Source organism: Neolamprologus brichardi, chromosome 15 (genome assembly GCF_056152115.1).
Source record: "Neolamprologus brichardi isolate AB-2024 chromosome 15, ASM5615211v1, whole genome shotgun sequence".
In the NCBI taxonomy this organism is placed as follows: Eukaryota; Metazoa; Chordata; class Actinopteri; order Cichliformes; family Cichlidae; genus Neolamprologus; species Neolamprologus brichardi.
The window spans coordinates 30,988,033-31,014,396 of NC_142118.1; the positions used below are offsets into that span (position 1 = coordinate 30,988,033).

Consider the following 26,364-nt stretch of genomic DNA (forward strand, 5'->3'; position numbering starts at 1 on the left):
AGGTCATCTGTAGGTCATGAATAGATCATGACCTACCTCTGACTCCTAAGGAGAAAAAAAGACAGCCAATGGAAATCAGGAGGTTCGTTGTTTACCTTTTAAAAAATAGTGTCTCATTTTTTACTATTAGAGGAATAGCTGATACCCTGTATAAGCTCAACATGTTTTTATTTAATTAGATCACAGAGAAGAGTTGATAGGTTTGAAGAAAAATTTCAGACATCTACCACATATATAAAATGCCACTAGAAGCAATAAAGAAAACATTTAATAGAAGTTGGGTTAGAATGAGTCAGTCTGATTTAATTAATCCTCTATTCACTGCTGTGAGTCTTCTAAAGACAGCATTTAAACATCCTTAAGGTACCCTGTACCCTAATCACTTAAACTAAACCATCGTATCTACCTTCACTCCACTTTCTAAGACAATACTAACATGGACTAAATGACATACACAGCACAGCAGCATAAATACAGCGTGACACTTTGATGTTCAGGAAACATAATGTGAACATAGTAGACAACACATAAGACACTGGACAGTGAGTGTACATACACACACACAAAAAGACAGAAGGATAACAACAACTGATAATGCCAGACTAAAGAAGACTATGAAATATACAAATTAAAGCACATTAAATCAACATAAAATCAAAACTAAATCAAATGGAGTAATTAATGCCATTCACTGAGAGCAGTACTAATTTTTCTCTGGAGTGGCTTTCAAATAAATTTCAAGGCTATTGTACAAAAGCTAAAATACAAAAGCTATTCTAGAACAACACAAATGTTAAATAAATAACTTTTTCCTTTTCATAAAAGTATCTGACAACAGACAAAACACAGTTCACAGGATATTTACCTATGGGCAGAGGCGCCCCAGAACACAGGGACATATTATTTAGTTGTCTTTGATACATTTAGTTATAATAGAAACAAATTAGTGACAGCCTGGAGCCCAAGAGTAAATCTTCTTATATTCTTCTTATTAGCATCTTCCAGAGTTAGCGGTTCTCTCTCCAATACACTCTACTTTGAATACTTCAGGGCTAGCTGTATAGGAAATAGAACAACAGAAATAAAAAATGTATGGCAGTTAAATTTTGACAAACAAACAATTGTGCAAATATGGGTTATCTATTCTACTATCTATACTATATACAATTTTGAATGATTAATCTAGCAGAGAAGGCTGTATATGTTACCTTATGAGCAGTGTCTGCAAACTGCTGGACTTTGTGTGTCAGTTCCACAGTTTTGTCCTCAGCACGAGTTAGTCTGTCTCCACGCTCGCCCAGAGTAACATTCACCCTCTGGACTAAACTACCTACACTTCTGCCTTTGGCACGGTTCCGCATTTGACCTGTTTATATACACACACAAAAGGATATTGAGAGAATTTTATACTTGTCCGTTTAGTAAGAAAATAGTGGACCAAATACCTTTACAATATGTCCAGTATCTTAAACTTAGGTCCATATTTCTTGAGCTTCTGAAAATCAGAGACTATTTTTAAAAATTGTTGTAATTTCTAAAAAGTAGAAGCCATACTTTTGCAAAACTGCACTTAATCTCATTTGGATTTTTTCTTTCTTTTCTTGATTTGTTTTTTGTTTGTTTGTTTGTTTGTTTAAAATGTAATGAACAGAAGTGGACAGAGGCAAAATGACAAAAGAAAGAATCACTGCCCAAATAATTACTGTAACCATACCCTAACTGTATAACAGCATTGGACTGGCATAACAAAGTCCAATGCTGTATGTGACCCAGGTCGGTATGGCGTAACTAAAGGCTGTAGCAAACCCGTGTGACGTTGGGTGTGGGTATTGTTCCAGGCGCAGGGAGTGCAGGCCCTCACATACTCCCTGACATCTTTATCCAGAGTATCCCACCAGAAATACCTCATGAATAAAGAAGTGGTCTGACTGTTCCTTGAATGGCCAGTATTTGGACAGTATGAACCCAGTCCAGGACGGGATGCTGCTGGCACAAAGCGTTGATTCGCTGGACCAGTTCCCAGGTCAGTTTCAGTCTCCAGCAATGTCCGGCTATGTACCCAATCTTGCATGTAGAGGGGAGGATGGTTGGGAGATACAAATGATCAGTTTGGGGACGAACTGGTGAGAAAGTGTGTCATGTTTGTCATTACGAGAACCTGGGCAGAAAGAAATGGAAAAAATGTGCCTGGTGTGCCTTTAGTCTCTTAGGTATTCTAAGGTAAGTTAAGTTCCTGTGAGCAGCCCGTATGGTGAATGGTTGCTCCATTCTCTCCAGCAGGTTTCGCCACTCCTCCAGGGAGGTTTAACTGCTAACAGCTCCTGGTCGCCCACATCATAATTTCTCTCTACAGGGGTGAGGCGACGAGAAAAAAAGGCACAGGGCTGGAGTTTAGCTTGGTGACCAGAACGCTGGGACAGGACTGCCCTGACCCCAGTGTCGGAGGCGTCTACCTCCACTATGAATGGTTTGTCTGGTGAACAGATGTTTTAGTGATGAAACCAGTGTCAGCTTCAGGTGACCAGGTGAATGGAACATTGGTGGACGTGAGGCATGTTAAGGGTGAGGCTATCGGGCTGTAGTTGAAATAAACCATCTGTAGATATTGGCAAACCCCAAGAACCGTTGAAGATGCTTCCATGATGTGGGAGTTGGCCATTCCTTGACCGCTTGGGCTTTGGCCGGACCTGCCTTCACCTGCCCTCCTACCAGGATGTAGCCCAGAAAAGACACAAACGGTAAGTGAAATTCACAATTTCAAGCTTTGACATAGGATTCGCTTTCAAGGAGGTGCATGGACATGAGCTTGGTGTTCCTCGAGTTTTCAGTAGATCAGAACATCATCCAGATATACAAAAATGAATCTGTTCAAAAAGTCTCTAAGAATATCATTGACAAGGGCTTGGAAGACTTGGGGGCATTGATTAGCCCAAAAGCATTACCAAATATCCGAAATGTCCAAGTGGTGTATTGAATGCAGTCTTCCATCATCTCTCTGTCTTATGCGAATCAAATTATATGTGTTGCAGAGGTTGATTTTGGTAAATATCGTGGCACCATGAAGATGTTTGAAAGCAGAGTTCATTAAAGGCAGTGGGTATTTGTTTTTGACTGTGATGTCATTCAGACCCCTATAATCTATGCACAGATGAGGGTTCTTCAAGGACGGGGAGATTATGCCTGCTGCGAGAGATTCCTGAAAATATTTTCCATGGCTGCTCGTTCAGGCCAGGACAAGATGTAAAGGCAGCTAGTGGGAAGAGAGATCCGGGGAGGAGTTCAATCGCGCAATCATTTGGTCTGTGAGGTGAAAGTGAGATGGCACTTTGTTTACTGAAAACCTCCTATATGTCATGCTACTCAGATGAGATGGTAGAGAGATCTGGAGTGGTGTTGTTATGGGCATGAGGTTCTGCATATTCGGGTGGGCAAACGGAGGTGAGACAGGTTAAGTGACAGAACCGCGACGGAGGCAAGTTACAGTACTGGAAGGGGAGCAGGAGTGACAGAAACTGGAAGTGCATGAGCCAAAGGCCTGTGGGGTCTGTAGTTCTTCTCAGCTTCTTTTTCTTTCAGGCGGTTGTCAATCCATAGGGAAAGGGAAACTAACTCCAGAAACTGCAAAAGAGGCAGGCTAATCGTGAAAGACGAGCTGCTCTTTCATGGTTTCATTCAGCACTTGCAAAAATATCCCCTGTAACATCCAATATGAGGCTAGACCCCCTATGCTAAGCGAGCCTACCGCAGACATGAGCGAGACAGATAAATATGAAGGCATGCCGGCTCGGACGTCGCCCGGATCAACAAGGTCCGCGTCAGGTGTTGAGGAACCAGGGCACCCTGACGAGAAGTGGGCTACTGGAACAAGAAGGCATCGGTGGGCAAGACACAAAAACAGGGCATTGTTGGAATGCTACTACGCAAGTAACCCCGGCGGAAGGGGCTACATGAATAGGATGAGGGACCTATGGATTCTTCGATACCCAACATCCACAATGACGGCGAAACAACTAGTAGCTCAGTGTTCCAACATTCGAAAGAAGGGACTGCTTTCAAAACTAGAGATTGACGAGGTACAACATAAATGCTACGGCAAGGAGGAGTCAGGACGCCAGGTCAGGGGGGAGATATCATCACCCCCACCCGAGATTGGGTACATAGCCCCAAGTGCGACAGGAGAAGGATCGTTGAGTGCGAGAGGAACTGACCTGAAATATAGGATCATGGCCAAGCTTGAAACCTGGATCCCCCGAAGCCGGTTACCAAGATTACGTGAAGTACCCTCAGAAGGTCTGCTAGAGGATGTTAATGCAGCACTACGGACAATACCTACAACCACGATTACCGACACTAACAAGCTGATCTACAATACGGCAGCAGTGATCAGTGAGATGCTTGGCTACAAGTTGAACAGCCACAAGGGGCAGTACCCTCCATGGAGAAGGAGGCTAGAGGGCAAGATCAAAGTAGCACGGAGGGAGGTTAGCCAACTAACGGAGTTGCAGAAAGGTGTGACAAAGAAGGTGCATAAGAAATACAGCAAGCTGTCCATATGAATCTCCAGTATGAAGAGTTGGACAGCACCAGGGCCCGACATGGTTCACGCCTACTGGCTAAAGAAGCTGACTGCACTCCATGAGCGTCTGGCAGCACAAATGAACCAGCTGCTAGTAAACGAGGGACACCCGGAATGGCTAACTGAAGGTCGGACGGTCCTGATCCCCAAGGACCCCAAGAAGGGACCAGTCCCCTCCAACTACCGACCAATAACCTGCCTCAGTACTACATGGAAGCTCCTGTCAGGCATCATATCGGCTAAGATGAACAGGCACATGGGTCAATACATGAGCGGGACACAGAAAGGAATTGGCAAGAATACCAGAGGTGCAAAACACCAGCTACTGTAGACAGAACAGTCAGCCGAGACTGCAAGACCAGACTGACCAACCTGTGCACTGCCTGGATTGATTACAAGAAGGCCTATGACTCATTGCCCCACACCTGGATACTGGAATGCCTAGAATTGTACAAGATCAATGGGACCCTAAGAGCCTTCATCAGGAACTCAATGGGGATGTGGCGTACAACACTACAGGCCAACTCCAAGCCCATAGCACAAGTCACCATCAAGTGCGGGATCTACCAAGGAGATGCTCTGTCCCCACTGCTGTTCTGCATAGGCCTGAACCCCCTCAGTGAGATCATTAACAAGACTGGCTACGGATACCGACTACGGAACGGAGCAGTTGTCAGCCACCTCCTGTACATGGATGACATCAAGCTGTATGCCAAGAGTGAACGAGACATCAATTCACTGATCCACACTACCAGGCTATACAGCAATGACATTGGAATGTCGTTCGGGCTGGAGAAGTGTAGTCGGATGGTAACAAAGAGAGGGAAGGTAGTCAGAACTTAGGGGATTGAACTACCAGAAGGCAACATTGCAGACATAGAGGACAGTTACAAGTACCTGGGGATCCCGCAGGCGAATGGGAACCATGAAGAGGCCGCTAGAAAAGCTGCAACCACCAAGTACCTGCAGAGGGTCAGGCAAGTCCTGAGGAGTCAGTTGAACGGTAAGAACAAGATCGGGGCCATCAACATGTACGCCCTGCCCGTGATCAGGTACCCTGCTGGGGTAATAGGCTGGCCAAAGGAGGAGATAGAAGCCACTGACATAAAGACAAGAAAGCTCCTTACCATGCATGGAGCGTTTCACCCCAAGTCCAGCACCCTGAGGCTGTACGCTAAGCGGAAGGAAGGGGGCCGGGGACTGGTGAGTGTCAGCACCACAGTCCAGGATGAGACAACGAACATCCAAGAATACATCACGAAGATGGCCCCAACTGACAGCGTGCTCAGTGAATACCTCAGGCAGCAGAAACCCAAGAAAGAGGAGGGAGACGAGGAACCATCATGGAAGGACAGGCCCCTGCACAGTATGTACCACCGGCAGATAGAGGAGGTGGCTGATATCCAGAAATCCTACCAGTGGCTGGACAAAGCTGGACTGAAAGATAGCACAGAGGCACTAATCGTGGCAGCACAAGAACAAGCTCTGAGTACAAGATCCATAGAGGCTGGGGTCTATCACACCAGGCAAGACCCCAGGTGCAGGCTGTGTAAACATACCCCAGACTCAATCCAGCACATAACAGCAGGGTGCAAGATGCTAGCAGGCAAGGCATACATGGAACGCCATAACCAAGTGGCCGGCATAGTGTACAGGAACATCTGTGCCGAGTATAACCTGGAAGTCCCGAGGTCAAAATGGGAAATGCCCCCAAGGGTGGTGGAGAATGACTGAGCTAAGATCCTGTGGGACTTCCAGATACAGACGGACAAAATGGTGGTGGCTAACCAACCGGACATAGTGGTGGTAGACAAACAAAAGAAGACAGCCATAGTGATCGATGTAGCGGTTCTGAATGACAGCAATATCAGGAAGAAGGAACACGAGAAGCTGGAGAAATACCAAGGGCTCAGAGAAGAGCTCGAGAGGATGTGGAGGGTGAAGGTAATGGTGGTCCCCGTGGTAATCGGAGCACTAGGTGTGGTGACTCCCAAGCTAGGCAAGTGGCTCCAGCAGATCCCGGGAATAACATCGGAGATCTCTGTCCAGAAGAGCGCAGTCCTGGGAACAGCTAAGATACTGCGCAGGACCCTCAAGCTCCCAGGCCTTTGGTAGAGGACCCGAGCTTGAAGGATAAACCGCCCGCAGGGGCGTGCTGGGTGTTTGTTTTTTTTTTATATATATATATACATATATTAAAATAAAAATAATTAAACATGCTCAGCGAAAATGGATTTAGCTACATTCTGGACCATGTCTCCAGAATGCACTAGCTAGCAAGCTAGCAAGATTGGAGACCGTAACAGCCAATCAGAATTTTTGCATCCAAGTCTTTGATTGGTTGGTTTTGTGGCACACTTATAATGGTGTACAGAGAGTTGTATGCGCACGGAGCAGAGATGTTGTGAGTGCGAACGACAGACTGAGAGCAGGTCAGCAGATGTCTGTCAGCACACAGAGGAGAGATCTGAGCAAGAGCAAATGCCAACAACTGAGCGAGAGGGGCTGTTATTGTGCGTGTATATAGATAATAGCAAAAACTGAAATACATTTCTTGCAAGCAGCAATGAATTTTGTTCGCTCAAATTAAACTTTTGTTACCTCATAATAATTTTCTCCTCAACATGCAACATTCACACTTGCAAATTGGAATAATAACGCCATATTTTTGGATGTATTGGTTTCTGCAGTCTCAACTCTATCACAATGTAAAATACACTTTTTGACATCACTGTACGCACAGTACACAGCAACACCAAAGTCAAATAATGACCATTAATAAGCATTCTTAAAAAGAAAGGGGATATGGTAACATACGAAGGTGAAAAGATGTATAATATTATGCTTGCCCAAATTTGTAGCTATTACAGCTTCAACGCCTCTGTGAAGGCTTGACCCCAACTCCTAAAAAGAAAAAAACTCACACCATAAACCACCCTTCACCAAACTTTACACTTGAAGGTATTGAAACTGAAAGCAGCTGACCTGAAAGAGAGGGTCATAGCTAAACTGGGAACTGGACCATCCAAGGCTTTTTACCGAGACTATGTGAAGTACCCTCTAAAGGTCTACTAGAAGATAGTATGGAGAATCAACCAACTGGGACCATCAGTAAGAACAAGCAGCTGATGTACACCACAGCAACAGTGATCCTTGAGATGCTTCGCTACAAGTTAAACAGCCACAAGAAGAAGGAGACTAGAGACCAAGATCAAGGCAGCATGAACAGAAACTAGTTAACTATCCTAGCTGTAGAAAGGTACGAGAATGGGTTCCAGAAGGTTAACTACAATGCTCAGTGGCAAGGAGCTAAGAGCAGCCACAGCTTCCCTGAACAGGCTTTGGTAACCAGACATCCAAGAAAGAGTCTCAAGCATGAAGAGTTGGACAACATCAGGCCCTAGCATAATTCATGCCTACTGGATAAGATGCACCCAGAATGGCTAACCAAAGAAAGAACAGCCCTGATCCTCAAGGATCTCCGCTAAGGGCCAGTCTTATCCAAATACCAGCCAATAACCTGCCTCAGCACAACATGGAATGTCTTGTCAGGCATCATAGTGGCCATGATGAACTGGCACATAGCTCAATACATCAGCAGGACACCAGTAAACACCAGTAAGACCAGACTGACCAACCTGTGTATTGCCTGGACTGAATAAAAGAAAGCCTCTATGACTCAATGCCTCACACATGGACCCTAAGAGCGTTTATCTGGAATTTGCTGAGGAAGGTGATGAATAACAATAGAGGCCAAGTTCAAACCAATTTCATATGTCACCATCAAGTGCAGGATTTGCCAAGGAGATACTTTATCCCCACATTAACTCTGTGGATAAAACATAAAGTTCACCACGGAAGAAACAAAGGATAATTGTCTGCCTTCCTGGACTGCGCCGTGCGCATTGAAGAGACTGGGAACATCAACACTGAAGTTTACTAGAAGCCCCCACACACAGACCAGTACCTCCTCTTTGACTCCCACCACCCTCTGGAACACAAACGTGGAGTAATCAGGACCTTACAACACCGGAGAGAAAATGTTCCCTCTAAGCCTGGAGGGAAATAGAGGGAACACACACATGTAAAGGAAGCTCTCAAAAACATGTAGTTATCCTAATTGGGCTTTCATCAAGTCAGCAAAGATGCACAGAAAAGAAGATCAGACACCAGCTGGGGAGGATAAGAAAGACAAACGCAACAACATTGTCATCCCCTATGTGTCAAGGCTTCGCTGTGTGGAGGTGAGGAAGAACGGACCCAAATGCAGGACTCACGGGCTAGTGTGGAATGAAGATGGTGTTTATTATACAGAATGGATGAACAGAACATGAGACGGATGACTGGCTGATTGACTGACTGAAAGACTGACTGAACTGAACCGAACTGGAACATACATGCGGGGTAGACAACGTTAATGACTAGACAATGAACTGGTGGAAACTGACGACTTAAATACACAGACTGATGAGGATGATAATGAGAGACCGGTGAGTACACAGCTGAACATAATGTGGCTAATGACACATATAGAGGAACTAGAACATAATGCACAGAGACAGAAAGTTGGCACAGTGAAACACGAGCATGTAGAAAATAAACTGAACATGAACAAACTGAAGTTGCTGGGTCAACGACCCAGGAACCCTGACAATATGTAGCCGGTGTATCCGAAAAACTCAGGAGAGTCTTCTCCAGGAACGACATCTCAGTTTACTTCAGACAGAAACTGGTTCATCCCAAAGACAAAACACACAAATCTAACAATGTAGTGTATTCTGTAGTGTAGCAAGGAATGCACAGACCTCTACATTGGAGAGACCAAACAGCCACTTCATAAACACATTGCACAACATAGAAGACCCACCTCCATGGGACAATATTCGGCTATCCATCTGCATCTGCAAAGGTCACTCTGTTCACATTTTGGACAGAGAAGATGGTTTGAAATAGGAGTGAAAGAAGATATCTAGGTCCACTTTGAACGGCCATCTTTGATCAGAGGCGGTGGTTTACGACACCAACTGTCTGCCATCTATAATCCAGCTTTGAGATCTCTTAACAGGCACCTTAACGCCCACTCACATTCTGGGAAATCACATGATAGGGTGGGGCTAGATTTCACCATGAGCTCACCTGAAACCTTGGCTGATTGTGACCCACACCGCTTTTCACACTTTGGCTCATGTGATTAGGTAAAGGATCATTAGGGGGTCCATTGTCCCCCCCGGGACACTCAAACAGGGCTTAAATATGGGACTCTTCACCATTTGACCCTAGAACTGAAGAAGCTTCTTGGATGAGAGGTGAGAGATGAAACATCTTCAAGCAACTTAAAGAAGTCCAGACGCTTTTTTTCTTTCCAAGCTAAGTTCAACTTACCAATATGCTGATAACATTTTGAAATGCAAGTCTACTGATACAAACAAATTCATACTATTACCATCATCCTCTGCTAGCATTATCAATAGCAACACATTGTTAAGCTATTGCTGTGGAACTGTTTACTTTTAATTGTGGTGCAGCTTGGCATGTGTCCCATCCATTACACTGGCCCTATTACTGGTTTCAGTGGAATGCTGTGCTCACTCTTAGTCACAGAACTAATGCCAGCTATTGTATGAACCTCCCTGAAACAAACAAAGTCTCCTTTCATGTCAGGATCTCATTACAAAGAGGCCTTTCTCTGGCAACAGAAAGGTGCAGCTCAGCAAGAACAATAGACAAAAAGACAGAAGGGAAAATGACTCTGAGGCATGCTGAGGATACAATGAGCTGAGGAGTCCCATTAAGACAGGAGGAAATCTATGAATCAAAGTGTGTTTTTTGAGCCATGCAATAGACGTTTTTGAAATCCTCTAGACCTAGTACCAATTTCAGAAAAGGATCGCCATTTCATTAGATCTATTAGAATCATTTGGAGGAATTTCGTGGATTGAAATATTGGGAGTTCCTGTGAATAAAATGTAAAAAAGATCTCATATCAGCATCAGACAAACTCATGATTTGTTTAGTGCATGCTGGGGGGGTGTACAATAGGATACAAGTGTTTTTCTAGTTACTGACCATTCACAAGACTTTAGTATACAAGGCACATTTAACCGTACATTCATACAGTGTTTTATTCCATACACCTTATCTATGTCACAGGCAATTTAGAATCAGTTATCAAGCATGTCTTTGGACTGTGGGAGGAAGCCAAAATACCCTGAAGAAAACCTACACATATAGATTATAGAAACTCCACAGAGAAACCCCATTCAGGGTTTGGACCTGCAACCTATTCCACCACCATACCACTTCAGTTAGAATACCACTAGTGTTAGATTGACATTTAATTTACCTAACTTGAGCTATCATTTACTATCCATTTAATGCCTCCAATTTGAGTTTCATTTTTTCACTATCAGCAAAAAATGGACTAGCATTTACACAGCATTTGAGTGGTCTCATTGACTCTTCAAAATGGCAGCAGCCTCGTCAAAGTGAGAAGAAATTGTGTTAAATAAAAAAGGATATGGAGCACATTACTTATTACAGAGCTCTCCAAAGGTTGATTCTGTTCATCTGGACGTAGTGTTTTCAGTGGGAGAAACGTTTTGTCACTCATCCAAGTGACTTCTTCAGTCTCAGCTGACTGCAGGTTTCCCCAATCTTATAAACAGTACATTTGTATAATGACTGAAACTAGCACCACTGAGGCAACAATGGGCTGGGAGGACAGTTCCTTCATCATAATTACAGAGCTGCTTCTCACAGGATATTGATATTGTTAACACCATCCATCCATCCATCCATCTTCATCTGCTTTATCCGAGGCCGGGTCGCGGGGGCAGCAGCCTAAGCAAAGAGGCCCAGACCTCCCTCTCCCCAGCCACCTCCTCCAGCTTATTCGGGGGAACACCAAGGCGTTTCCAGGCCAGCCGAGAGATATAATCTCTCCAGCATGTCCTGGGTCTGCCCCGGGGCCTCCTCCCGGTGGGACATGCCCGGAACACCTCACCCAGGAGGCGCCCAGGAGGCATCCTTGTCAGATGCCCGAACCACCTCAGCTGGCTCCTTTCGATGTGGAGCAGCAGCGGCTCTACTCTGAGCCCCTCCCGGATGGCCGAACATCTCACCCTATCTCTAAGGGAGATGCCAGCCACCCTTCGGAGGAAGCTCATTTCCGCCACTTGTATCCGCGATCTCGTTTTTTCGGTCACTACCCACAGCTTGTGGCCATAGTTGAGGGTAGGGACGTAGATCGACCGGTAAATTGAGAGCTTCGCTTTTACACTCAGCTCCCTCTTCACCACGACGGACCGGTGCAGTGCCGGGTGGCGGCCAGGAGCGGAGGCCCTGGCGGACTGACCCCCGGATGCCAAGACTGGCAATAGGGACATATTGTTAACACTTTTATGCTAAATTTATAGCAGGTAAAACAGGTATTGAACACCTGCAGCTTGCATGTATTATTTTAGGGTCTATCTAAATAAATATATTTAAAGGTACTGTTGGCATGAAATTCAATTCTAATCCACACATGCGAAGAAATCAAACTATAGATGTCCATAAATTATGTCTAATAATGAGAAATGACACAGGGAAAAATTATTGAACACCCTTACTGAAATTTATTTAATACTTTGTTCAAGATCCTTTGTTGATGATGATAGCTTCAAGACGCCTCATGTGTGGAGTAACTAGTCACATGCATTGCTCAGGTGTGATTTTGGCCCATTCTTCCACACAGTCTTCAAATCTGGAAGATTCAGTGGGCTCTTTAATGAACTCTGAGCTTTAGTTCTTTCCATAGATTTTCACTTGGATTTAAGTCAGGTGATTGGCTAGGCCACTCACAGCTTTATTTCCTTTCTCTGAATCCAGTTGAGAGTATCCATGGCTGTGTGTTTGGGATCATTGTCTTGCTGAAGTGTCTACCCTCATTTCATCTTCATCATCCGGGTAGATGGCATCAGATTTTATCAAGAATGTCTCAGTACATTTTTTAATTCATCCTTCCTTCAATTATATGAAGGTGTTGATATATATTGCTACAAAGGGTTGTGTTTTTTGGGTTGATATGCAGTGCCTTTTGACCGTCAAACATGGTGTGTATTATGGCATCCAAAGACTTCAACACGCTTCCGCAATGATGTCTGGCTTGGTGAGCATGCACACAGGCAAAGGGAATTGTACCTGCCTGTTCCTGTTCTTTCTGTAGTGCTCCGTAAGTGGTCTATGGCTCTTGGACAACTCTTCTTTAATTTTTTTCACTCCTCTATCTGAAATCTTGGGGCGAGCACCTGGTCAAGGCCAGTTTATAGTGAAACAGGCAGACCAAGTTTTAATTCATTTGAAAGTCTAATAAAATTTGGCAACTGTGCCAACACAGTGCAGAGCAGCTACACAGAACTTGATTATCTTGTTAATAATTTTACATCTTGGCTGAGTACAACTCTGGATACTGGGGTTGCTCTAAAAAAAAGAAAGTATCAAATCAGAAGTACTTGACTCCCTGGTATAACTCTCAAACATGTACCTTAAAGCAGATAACTCGTAAGCTGGGGAGGAAATGACGTCTCACTAATTTAGAAGAGCAAAATTTTGCTTTTTAGCAAAATTATAGGCTAATCTCCAACCTTCTTTTTATCTCAAAGGGTTAGGGTTTTCTTATAAGACTAGTTGTAAAACAGCTTACTGATCATCTGCAGTGTGGGCAGTGGTTTATTTGAGTCTGTTTCAGTCAAGTTTCAGAGCTCATCACAGAACAGAAACAGCTTTAGTGAACACATAAACTTCTTATGACAGTGGACTCATCTCTGTACTTTTTCTGCTAGACCTCCCTGCAACATTTGATACTGTTGACTATAGTATTTTATTACAGAGATTAGAGCATGCTGTAAGTATTACAGGTTAGCAGTATTGACAGATTTAAAGATTAACTGCAATTTGATATATAACTACCTTCAGTCTGGGTACTAAGGGAAGACCAGTATAGATTAAGAAATCTTTGGATGTCATGTTTCCCATAATACAGACAAAACCCTCTTTTCACTAAACCTCTATATGTTCTTTTAGTCACTACCTTACCTTGACCTGGTGAGGGACTTTGGTTTGAAACCATCAAGTTTTTTACACGATTCAAGAAGGCTTTGCAGCGATAGATGACCAGATTCATGGTGCAGGCATCTAAATGAACAAACATAACACATTACAACAAAACAAAATTTTAACAAAAAATCTGTTAAGAAATAACTTTTATCATAACCTCAGTAACCATGAGACACTACCTTGTGTTAGTTTGGACTGGCAGTTAATGAATTCTGTGTGTTTGGGAAGAACAAAGCTCTTCCGTCGTGCCTTTAGGTTTTTGGATTCATAGGTATCTGGGTGACCAGCTCCTGCCAGTTCTTGATCACATTTATCAACTCGTCCCTGCTGGCTTGCCTTTCCCACTTTCCTTGACTTTCCCAGACCACCTGCTTTCCCCTCCCAGTGGGTTTGACAGGCGTGGTATAGGATCTGGACAAAAATACACTTGTCTGCTGAGGAGCTAGCCACCCACTGGTCCACAGCATTGTCAAAAACCAAATCAAACTCTGGGCTGTCCTGAAGAGGAGGACACAGGAAAACAAACAAAGCTGGCAAACAACTGAATGCATATGAAATGTAATGTAAGGATACAACAGGTACTGCTGTTGACCTTGTTGGGGTTAATCCCGTTGACCTGTTTGAGTTGTTCAACTGTCCACTGGGACCTCCTGATGAAGGAGGAGGAGCCTCCAAACCGCTTCACCTTGGTGATGAGAAGCTGAGGAGGTCTGGTGTTGGTGACTAGGAAATAAATGCAAACCACAATATCAGAATTTAAAGCTTGTAATAATAATTTTACTAACACCAGAGATTTTGTTCTGATCATTTTAAACTAAATTTTTTAACATAAGATACTTGATAACCAAAGAACTGAACATTTAGAGTAGATTTCTTTTCATTTAGATGGTAATAAATTGCCTGCCCTTGAAGGCTACAAAGATAATACATTCATTAGAAGCTTTGCAATTTGCAAAAAGAGCTTGGGCACAGTGTTACTGGAGGCCAAGGTAATGCCATCCAAGCATCTAGCTAGATATCATATTTTGAATATTTGACTGAGGACTGAGTACAATAACTTCAGTTTTATCTGAATTTATAAGCACATCATCACCAGCAGATTATTTGCAAGTGTTCAGTTTTAAATTAAATCAATAGAAGCAAACCCAACAATGCATCTTCCGTTTATGCTCCTGGAGGTCATAGGCCTCAAAAATCACTTAACACTCATTTACTGTTTCACCTTTTTAGTTTGTTTGTTCGTTTTTTTGATTTGTTCAAATCAACGTCACCTTCATAAAATGTTAAAGTAGTTTGAGTTACTGCAGCACCTTTCAAGAATGCTTTTTGGTACAGCATAACCTCTGGCTGGTGGTGTTGTGTTTGTTGAAAAATAGTTGACCACTGTCAATGTCAACGTAAGTTCTCCTTCAATGTCTTTTGCAGACTTTCTAGCAAGAGCAAGTGTTGGAATTGATATTTCTTATATTGGCATTTGTGCTTAGAAACATATAATCATTTGTATGCTGATAAGAATCATAACCTTATTAGGTCTGATAAGATTCTGTGTGCATTTGTGTACCATGAGATGAGAAGAAGCAGCCTCGACGTTATAATTCCATTATAGCTTTTGAAACCAGACTGTTCTGTTTCTTGAGGTGCAAGACTTCACACCTTTAAATGTGCATTTGAGATATGACCTATTGCAAGTTTCTGTTTTTATAGTTTAGCAAGACGCTTACTTGTGTTTTTCTGCATACCTCATACACACAGTTTAAGTTCATTGTAAAGTCATATGTCTATGTATAGTATGGCCGGAAGAACACACACACATGCACCTACACACACCCACACACACAGAATACAGACACTGATGTTGTTCAGATATGCCTGCTTAAGAATGTCACGTGTATTTGCAATTGCATATTCATGAATGATTGCTTGCTGACAATAAAAAGGGCTGTAGCGAAGGAATAAGTCGAAGTTGGCTAAGGACAGGTGAAGGCCTGGGCTGACTTCCCCCGCGAGCCACAAAGACAAAGAGCTCTGTCTTGTCTTGTTTTGTCATGTAGTTATTGGTGTCGTGTTCCAGCGGGGTTTGTGCCTAGATAAACCCAACAGCAAGTTTATTAAAATAATATTTTAGTCTTTTCATCAGTTAGAACCAAATAAAATAAATAAAATGATCTGAACAAAACAAAGAACATTAAAGTTATATGCTGGGAGCTGCAAATGGTACTCCCAAACACCCAATCTGGGGTCTAATTTTTTATCCTACTGAACAAACTGGCCACACCTTGCATCAGATTTTTATAATGTTGACATTGGGGGGCAGAGAAGCAATGGCAGTAACAGTCCAGATAAAGTCAATCACTCAAGTTTACTATTATACGCAATGGATAATTATAAATGGCTTAAGAGTTGCACAAATTAATAGGTTTTTGAGGAGGTCTCTGTGTGCCATTAGCGTGTGTGTGTGTGTGTGTGTGTGTGTGTGTGTGTGTGTGTGTGTGTGTGTGTGTGTGTGTGTGTGTGTGTGTATGTGTGTGAGTGAATGGACATGGTCATGATGGGAGGGGTTCACTGCACCCTGCTGGGATGGTTGTTCGTTCCAGAGTGTGTGGCTGGATGTTCAATTCAGTTTTATCTATACAGCTCCAAATCACAACAAGTCACCTCAAGGAGCATTATATTGTAAGTAAAGTAAGTAAAGACCCTACAATAATACATACAGAGGAAAAGCCCAACAATCATATGACCCCCTATGAGCGAGCACTTTGGCAACAGTGGGAAGGAAAAACTCCCTTTTAACAGGAAGAAACCTCCAGCAGAACCAGGCTCAGGGAGGGGCGGCCATCTGCAGCGACCGGTTGGGGTGAGAGAAGGAAGACAGGATAAAAGACATGTTGTGGAAGAGAGTCAGAGATTAATAACAAGTATGATTCAGTGCAGAGAGGTCTATTAACACATAGTGAGTGAGAAAGGTGACTGAAGAAGAAATATGGAATCTGCTGGGGGATTCCCATTATGGAATCTCCCAGCAGATTCCATATTTCTTACACCTAAGGGGTGGATTCAGGGTCTACGGAGCCCCGCAAGGGACATGGGAGAAAATTTTTTTTACGAGATCTTGCAAAACTAACTCGGGATCTCGCAAAACTTTTGCGAGATCTCGCTAAAGTTGAATTCCAACAATGTCGGCAGCTACTTAGTTGTAATATTACTCTTTCTGGGTCACAAAATAAACTTTTAAGATATTTTGAGGCGTGAATGTAGCTGCGTAAACATCAAATATCTGCTCAATTTACAAGACATCACATATTTGCAAAAGTGCTCCGACGTTTTCGGAGATCTGACACCCACCATCTCGAAGCTAACGGGAGGTCAAGACCTACTACAGGCGGGAGGAACACCACTCTCCCAGCACATCGTGCCTCGACCTCCCGGTCGGCTTCGAGCTGGCGGTCTCCGCAGAATGCGGCTAAAACTTTTGCGAGATCTCACAAAACTTTTGTGAGATCCCGAGTTTGTTTTGCGAAATCTCGCAAAACTTTTGCGAGATCCCGAGTTTGTTTTGCAAGATCTCGCAAAAGTCTGTCTTAATTTTTTTTCTTCTCCCATGTCCCTTGCGGGGCTCCATAAGGGTCACCTGATCCAGCCCTAACTATATGCTTTAGCAAAAAGGAAAGTTTGAAGCCTCATCTTAAAAGTAGAGATAGTGTCTGTCTCCTGAATTCAACCTGGAAGCTGGTTTCATAAAAGAGGGGCCTGAAAACTGAAGGCTATGCCTCCCATTCTACTTTGAAACAACAAGTAAGCCTGCAGTCTGAGACCAAGGAGCTCTAATGGGGTGATATGGTACTATAAGGTCATTAAGATAAGATGGGGCCTGAGTAGGAATTTGAATTCAAACCTAGATTTAACAGGGTGCCAATAAAGGGATTCTATACTGTCTTGAATATGATAATATGCTAATGGGACAAATAAGTATCCATGAATATTGTATTTTGATTGTTATACATCAGAAAATTGTGAAGCCTTTATTTTGACACCTGGATAGACAGGGAAGCTTTTATTTTGACATGTCTATAGACAGGAAGCAGGAAGTGCAGAGAACAGTGGAAATGGCTACCCCTTTGTAATCATTTGTGTTGAATCCAAAACAATCCTTCAGAGGAGTCCTTCAGAAAGCAATGGTTGTAAGTTCTTTCAGTTCTTTGTATATTAGGTAATTAGTAATAGGGTGTTTTGTGACATTATTTTGTACCTTCTTTGAAGTGCAGTAGTTATAGGTCGTAGCCTCTGAGCTAATGATAAAAGCGTACACTCACCAACTACCTGCTCATTTTTTGTTGTATTAATGTCAGACTGTATATCATACAGGATACTTATTTTGTAGTCTCCTATGTTAGTGCCTAACTATACTTACATGCTGATTATATGACAGTCCTTTGTGTTTTTGTGTTTTGTATGTGTTTTTCATCACTCCAGTTCATTGATGTCAGTTCAACGTGATTGCTATGTACAAAGTCATTAAAGGCGCAAGTACGCTTGTCTTCCTGGCTCTTGAAACAGAGTTTGGCTGGCTGTTTATCTATGCTCACATTCAGAGAGTTCAACACATAGAGAGAACAGTACAGAAGCCAATATTGGAGAAACATGCTCTCTGTTTCTAGCCCCTGTCATTATGGTTGCTGCAGCATTTTGTATTAACTGAAGGCTTTTCAGTGTGTTTTTTTTTTTTTTTTTAGGAAATCCTGATAATAACCTCAGTTTTATCTGAATTTAGAAGCAGAAAATTAGAGGCCATCCAGGTCTTTATGTCTTTAAGACATTAGTGCAGTTTAACTAATTGGTGTGTGTGTGTTATCTGGTTTCATGGATAGATAAAGTTGGGTGTCATCTGCATAGCAGTGAAAATATATGCTATGCCGTCTGATGACACTGCCTAAGGGAAGCATGTATAATGTAAACAGAATTGGTCCTAGCACTGAACCCTGTGGAACACCATAATTGACCTTAGTGTGTGAAGATTCCATTTACATGAACAAATTGGAGTCTATTAGCTAGATATGATACAAACTACTGTAGTGCAGTACCTGTAATACCTGCAGCATGCTCTAATTGTTCTAATAGAATATAATGGTCGACAGTATTGAACGCTGCACTGAGGTCTAGCAGGACAAGCACAAAGATGAGTCCACTCTCAGAGGCCATGGGAAGAAGATCTTCCGAGTAGCGGGTGTTTCTTGGGTCAGCCCAGTGACCCTGATCTTGGTTCACACCAGGGTGGTTGGTCTCTATGGGGTTGGCTGTCCAATGCCCATGGGATTCTCACCCCCTGGTCGTTTGTGCCCCATCTAGGGCCTCCCTCTATCTCCTGCTGGATGGGTGCGCAGATATCGGCGAAATGTGTGGCCTCAGGTCTTCAGTACTCTTTGGGGCTGTGGTTCTCCCGGATCCATCTCGTTCTGTCTTTGGCTCCTGGGGGATGTTATCGTGGCTTACCACCCTCATTTTCAAAGATATTTTGTGAAACAGACACACTGACTCACTCACTCACTCACACATGCACTCTCTCACTCGCTCACTCTCAACAGGCAGAGGAAGACTGAGGACTAAATACACAGAGGTTAATTGTCACAGACCCAGTACCATGATAGTGTGTCTCATGCTTCCTGTTTTATTTTGATAGTGTGCTATTTTATTTTGATAGTGCATTATGTTCAGCTTTATTTCCCTGTCCTGTTAGTCTGATTAGTTCCAGCTGTGTTTCCCCTTCTCTCATTATCCTCCTTGTATTTAGTACTCGGTATTCCCCTGCCTGTTGTCAAGTCATCCCTCGTTGCTGTTTGTGTCACTGTGGTTTTCGCGCTACTCCTAGTTCAGGTTCTGTTTTCTTGTTTGTAGTGTTTGAGTTTCCTACAGCAATAAAAGCTGCCTTCCTTAGTTTATCCCTTATGTTTAAGTCCTGCATTTGGGTCCAGCCTTTACCTGCCACACAGCCAGCGTTGACAAATACTGCGTGCAGGTACATGTCACACACATGACTTTGTTATATTAAGTTCCTAACGCATGCAGAGACTATGTCAATTGACTATGCTTGCTATTTCCATTAACATATATTAAAAAAACAAGCTTGCAAAAGTGATGAGCAGTGTTGGACTTTTCTTAATATACATTAATACCTGTTTTAATTCACATATATCACAAATTATTTATGTTTCATTTTTTTCCTAAAAAGAAATTTTATTTTTCCTTGTCTCCAAAAATGATGGAATAGGATCATGATTGAGATCTCACAGTATTAAAGTTGTATGACATATTCTCTGATATTAATGGGGTTTTAAACAAAAACAACAACAACAAAAAAAACAATATTTTGAGATGATAATTTCTTAGATTTGAGTCACAAAAATATGAATGTGCCCTGTCTGATTTTTTATGATCTGGCCTCACTAGAACTTCAACCTACAGTTTTATTTTTTTAATCAGAAACATAGAGTGCCTAATATAGACTTTTACCTGATATACAGATGAATGTGGCATAATCCCCTTTAGGTCCAGTAGGCAGGAAAGCCATCCTCTTTTTTTTCCTCCTCCTCACCTCCACCGCCACCAGCATCCGCTCATCACGAGGGATGAAGATCTCTTTGTTAATGGCAGACTGAATGTTCATTGTTGTCCAGAAACCTACACAAATAAATGATATACATGACTGTTCTTGTTATCCCTGGTTAGGAATAATTACCATCCTATTATTACATCTGAGAGAGGGCAAACGGACTTAACATCCAGCCTTTTATGTTTGAAGTCATACAGAGCGGAGTTTATGTATATGTGTTTTTGCTAATAATAAATCATCTTTAATTCTTAATGAAATATAATTAAAGTATAAGTCTGATTAATATGATTAATGAGAAATGCAATTTGAATAATGAAATCTTTCTAATACTTGAGTTCTGACTTCCTGGCCTTTAACTGTGATTTGATGTGTGTGTGCTTCTGTGCTGGGACTGTTTGTACCAACAGGAAATGCAAACTTACCACACAGCCTAGATTTTGCCTCAGGCCTTTAGTGCTTGGTCTGGATGTCTAAGCAAATATTCACTGAATGTCTGACTTTAACATGTTTAGCTGAATAAGAGAAATTACATTTAGTATATTGTAATTGAAAAACTGAGTGATGGATTTAATAATAAATCATATTAAAGTAAAACATGGAAAAGAATCTTTAAACTACATTTTAAATCATGTTAAATTAAGGTCACACTAATAGGTTCTATAAATAGGGTCTGGCTGGACATCTGGTGACTAGATTTTAACACCGATGATTAGATGTCCAGAGAGAAAAAGAGGGAGGAGAGCGAAGGGGAGAACACATATAAAAACTAACACTAGTTCTTGTGATGGCCAGAAGGCATCATCTGAAGATTTGGCTCTGAGAGTCCATAGATATGCCAGATGAGCAACCACTGCCCAAACACCGTGGACCCACTAATTGGGTCTAATTGTAATTTAGACTTATTCTCTTCGCATTTTTTCTGTGGATTATAAGTTCAGGAGGATTTAGATTTCCATCGTTTCCTAATGGATTACAACTACAAGAACTGGGCTCCTTTCCTGTATATTCCCACAGAGATAGGTGCGTTGTTGCCAAGGCTTGCTCATTCGCTCCAATCTCTTTGTCCTCGAGGATCAGAATTAAATCAGTTTAGGTTAATTAGATTTAGTCACTGAGTTCACATATTTAATAGATTGCTGCTGATAATGGATCTGACTGAGGTGAAACCTTGACCAGAGGGCCACCCTGGCAAGCACGCTTTCAGAGGGAGGAGGATCGACATCCAGAGGAACTGAGTAGCAGTCAGAGCTGGGTGAGTCTCCCCCCCTGCTCCATCTGTTTGCTTACTGGGTAATACTCATAGGATCAGAGATTAGTGCTTTTATATAGAGATTCAGGATTGCGTGTGCCTGGTTGAAGATCAACAAAGCCACTCTCAAAGGACCTCCAATACCAGGATTCACCATAGCAGCAGGTAATTAAAGAGCATCTATCCAGTGGACCACGGAATATAAACCTGAGTCAGTCCTGACCATGATATTTAAATTTAAAAAAAAAAAAAAGAAGGGGGAGTTATTTAATTTGCTAGGGTCACTTTGTCATCATTATAGGCAGAATAAAAGTTTGATACAAAATATGTAATATTTAATGTCTGCTGTCATACATTGATTTACATTTGTTTCTTTTATATCTCATTATTCAGCTGGAACCTGACATGCTATACAAGTGGTCTCCATGGTTTCCAGAATGGAGCCTAGCATGTGCCTGCCTGAGGACAGGGCAAAGATTCACACTGTAATTTTCACTGCACCTTTCATAATGTTGCTTGACATGGTTTAATGACAGAATATCAATCTGTGAACACATTTTGACATGAAATGTATTCGGGTCACAACCTGACTGTGTATAGCCTACATTTAATAAATCACTTTAAAATACAGTTTCTTAATTTTAAAAGTCTCAAAACTTATTTCAATCTCATTTTTTGTCATTGGTCAGCCATGTAAAACAAAACTTAATGTGTAAGTAAGGTTCAGAGAGCTTTTCTTTGGAAAAGCATGTTTTTGGGATACGTCCACAAATAGAATAGGCGGACTATGTTAAGCTCAGAGAGTCTGTTACCCCAGTGACTGTTTAACCCTCTCAGGCTCAAATTAAACTTTTTGTTGCTAATGCACAACCAAGTCCTGCAGTGGTACTTCTGAGTGAAAAAAACTCATAAAATATGTATGTAAGGTAATCAGGTTGTTAGTTTTTAACTGTTGCAAATCGGCAACGCCTGCCTTGAGAAAAATGTCCAGATGATTGTTTAACCATGGAAACAAAAAACAACTTAACTAGAAAGATAGTTAAGTTAACTATCTTTCTAGGACAGAAAAATCCAGTTTTCCTCAGTTCAAGGTTAAAAAACTAATAGTCCTTATCTAAACCTGCTGCTTGGAATAGGGGCCTGCAGTTGAAATAGTTATATCTTTCTTCTTTTGTAAAATGCTATAATCAAAGTGTTTTTACTGGTATTTTCCTTAGCTTTAGGTGGTTTGAGACCACACAAAGTCTATATGGGGCAGGGGTTTGGGTTTTTTTTTATATCCAGATGTGCTAGTTCAGCGGTCTACTGAAATGACCCCCTCATTTTCCTATCTTATTGTGGGTTGCTGTAGTTCAGGAGGTAGAGCAGGTCACCTACTGACTTCAAGGTTAGTGGATCATTGGCTCCTCGAGTCTGCATGCCCAGTAACGTTGGGCAACATACTAACCCCAAGTTGCTCGTATGAATGTTCGTTAGGAAGCACTAAAGACATAGAAGAAAAGTGCTTGTGTGAATATGACATGTTGCATAGAGCACTTTGAGTACACCAGGAGAGTAGAGAAGCGCTATATAAGAATCAGTCCATTTACCATTTTATTGAGGATATCTAATTGACATTGACATAATTCCCTAGCTGCTCACCCTAACCATTAAAAATGAATTCCTAATCTTAACCCTTAGCCTAAACCTAACCATTACCTAATAGTAAAACCTAAAAGAGCCTCAGGAATGTCTTCAAACTCGTGGGGACAAGCATTTTGTCCCCATAAGTAACTGTTGGTCCCCACAAGTATAGTGGCATGCCAATTTTCTTTCCTCACAAAGATATGTAAACATGGTACACACATGCACACACACATGCATCCACAAAAACATTGTTGATTTACATGCATTTTTGAATTTTTCTGTTCCAGGTGATTTTTGTATGTTTGTTGCATGTTTGTTTTTTCTTACAGGTGCAGCAGTTGGTGATACATGCATGTTTCTGTGCATTTCTATTTGTGCTCTATCGTTTTTTTCTTCACCTGCCTGTCCTGCCCTAGACACTGTCTTACTGTATACCACGTATAATGTAATAAATGAAACAACACGAATAAGAGGAGCCTATAGAGAATTTATAGAGCTGATCTTGGAAAAGCAAAATGTGTTTGGCACGACAGTGTGTTCAGATCATAATTCTGACTGCAAAAGCTGCCCGACAGAACAGGATGAAAAAAGTAAAAAAAATTTAAAAAAAAGCTAATAAAAACCTAATTCTTACTTATTACAAAAAGCGCAAAACCATTTGTCGTGTCATAATCCGTCACACTGATAGAAAAATCTCAGTTACAAGTGGCATCTTAGAGATTATGTGAATATAAATATATTTTGTGAATATGGTTATTACTGAGTGAAAACAGAAATAAATCCAGTGTCTTAAAATTTAGTGTAATGTATTTGCATTTGTTAAGCACTTTTCTAGTCTTACTTATCATTTATGGCACTCAAGACTAAAAATCACATTCCAGCTCTTCAGGTTCAGAACCTCTATAATTTTTACTGAAAATCAGCTATAAATGATTCTCAGTTATTCTATCCAAATAGCAAAATGACACCAAATCAGGTTCAGATTGGAATCCACTTGCATGATGGGCTGGATCATCATAGATCACAAGGATCACAGACTTAAACCAGGTCAGGCCTGCGTCCATTTTGTCTCAAAACAACAATATGTTTGCTTTTACTAACACAACTTTATATATTCTTTAAAGATTTAGAAGGCTGCCCTTCATTATTTAGTTAAATGTGAATCAGTTAACTCTAAACACAGTTTAAAACATTTCTGCTATTTCTGCTTTTTTAAAATATTTTTTTCTGTCAATCTTCACTAATAGCAGACAACATCAGACACTACAGTTACAGGTGTTTCTATCTTTGAGACACCTTTAGTTGCTCTGCAACATTTGAGAAAGCATTTTGCTATTATTTGTATTTCCATAAGATAGCAACAACTTATATATATATCGAGTTTGGAAATTATGAAAATGACTCAGTGATTGTGAAATTAATTATGGCCCTGTTTCTTTCCTTCTTTGTACCCATCTTGTTTTTGAGGGGCTGTGAGGGACTCATCCCTCACAGGATTGTTTTACATTATTGTTCATCACTCAGTAATCTATGTGTGAATCACTGGACATTGGCAGTTTTTCTTATCATCCAAAATGTACATGTTTTGGGAAACAATTTCTGAAAGAAAGATTTTCTCTGGTGAGTCATTTCAACAGCTGCATATTATCAACAATATTATAATATTGTTGTTATCACTGACTTATAAATGCTCATTTTAATGATAAATGGAACGGTCCTTATATAACCCCCACTCAAAGCTCTTTATACAACATGTGTCATTCAACCATTCACACAAGCACTGTTTTCTATACTTTTTCCAACAAAGGTGCTTTCAATCTAGCATTCATACTTTAATTTGGCATGCAGGTTTGCCCCCATCCGAATCCTATTTTATTCTAATGCTTCATGTTTGACGGGATGTGTTCTGTTTTTTTTTGTTTTTTTGTTTTTTTGGGGGTTTTTTCGGGGGGGAGGGTTGACAATTAAACACAATGAACAACAGTGAAATGACAAAGTATTCAGATCTTTGTCTTCAGTAGAGTACCACCATGCATTTACCAAACAAAGACGTTCATTGCCATAGTTATAAACAATGTTATTGTCTTCAGCTACGCTTCAAATAAATTACATCTTAAGACAACCAACCCAAAATTGCATGAAACAGTTAAGTCAAACATGGCTAATTGTGTTTTGACATTTTTATTCCTTAATCTACGTTTTTCACTCATTTACCAAACGTAAGTCTAAATGTTATCCTACCTGTTCTTGTTTTCTTCTCTATCCAAATCCTGGACTGGTCTTTGTTTCTACTCCAGTGAGACTCTTGTGTTAGTACAGATGTTCAGTTAGTACGTGGTTAAATTGATCAAATACTTCTAAGGCTTCAGTCCTGAATTTATACCCAGGCACACTAAGTGGCGTGCCTTGCTGTGAAGGCACACAGCAACCATAGTCCATCCCATTTCAAAAGGCTGACAGGCACATGGTATGAGCCAGAGAACAGACAGTTGCTGTCTCAAAAACTGAGCTGCCCGTGGAAGTCTTCATTATTACACATGTGCAAATCTTTATCAGCCAATTAGAATATTGTGAAATTATTTAATTTTAATAACTGTATATATCTATATATAGATGTGTATATATATAAAACTCTTTAAACCTAAAGTAATACTCCAAAGGAGAAGAGCTAGCTGCAGTTTTACTGATTAGCTATCATATTATTTAAATATGATATTTATTTACTTGTATTGTTTATTATTAATACGATTATTCTCTCTGTTTCCTACTGAAGACACTGCATCACTCCATGAATATATGAGACAAAAGCCACTACAACCCCAAAGTTTTCTGAACTTTTCTATACATAACAATTAACATACAATGAATAGCTTAAATAATGCTATGTAACTAAAAAATAATTTTAAAAACAAGAATACAATATGCCAAAAATATAATAAAGTTAAAACCAATTAAAAAAAATAAATAAGAAAATTTAAATAAGCTTAAATTGAAATGACATAATCCCATAGGGAAATTCATATGTCTGACATAGCTCATCTATTAAAGCCTGATGGTTGTGGGTGCGAATGATTTTCTATATCTCTGAATTTATTCTGTAAATTTTATTTTATTTTTTTCCAACAGAGAGAGAGGAGTACTGATGTTACTGTTGTATTTAAAGTGGCTGAGCAGAGTTATTCAGGATGCCTTCAAATATCTTTAGAGTGCAAT

The 26,364-nt window shown here is 41.1% G+C and overlaps 1 protein-coding gene and 1 pseudogene across 1 annotated transcript; one reads left to right on the forward strand and one right to left on the reverse strand.

The window, feature by feature from the left end:
* Nucleotides 1-233: 233 nt before the first annotated feature.
* On the reverse strand, nt 234-25,622 carry stxbp6l (syntaxin binding protein 6 (amisyn), like). The gene is made up of 7 exons (XM_006796269.2): nt 25,393-25,622; nt 20,177-20,344; nt 14,265-14,395; nt 13,852-14,170; nt 13,652-13,750; nt 1,209-1,366; nt 234-1,056 (listed from the first exon to the last, which is right to left on the reverse strand). Exons 2-7 carry the CDS (start codon nt 20,328-20,330, stop codon nt 1,033-1,035), a joined length of 885 nt encoding a protein of 294 aa, XP_006796332.1. The 5' UTR covers nt 20,331-20,344; nt 25,393-25,622; the 3' UTR covers nt 234-1,032.
* Nucleotides 5,705-7,651, forward strand: LOC148098577 (uncharacterized; annotated as a pseudogene).
* Nucleotides 25,623-26,364: the final 742 nt, after the last annotated feature.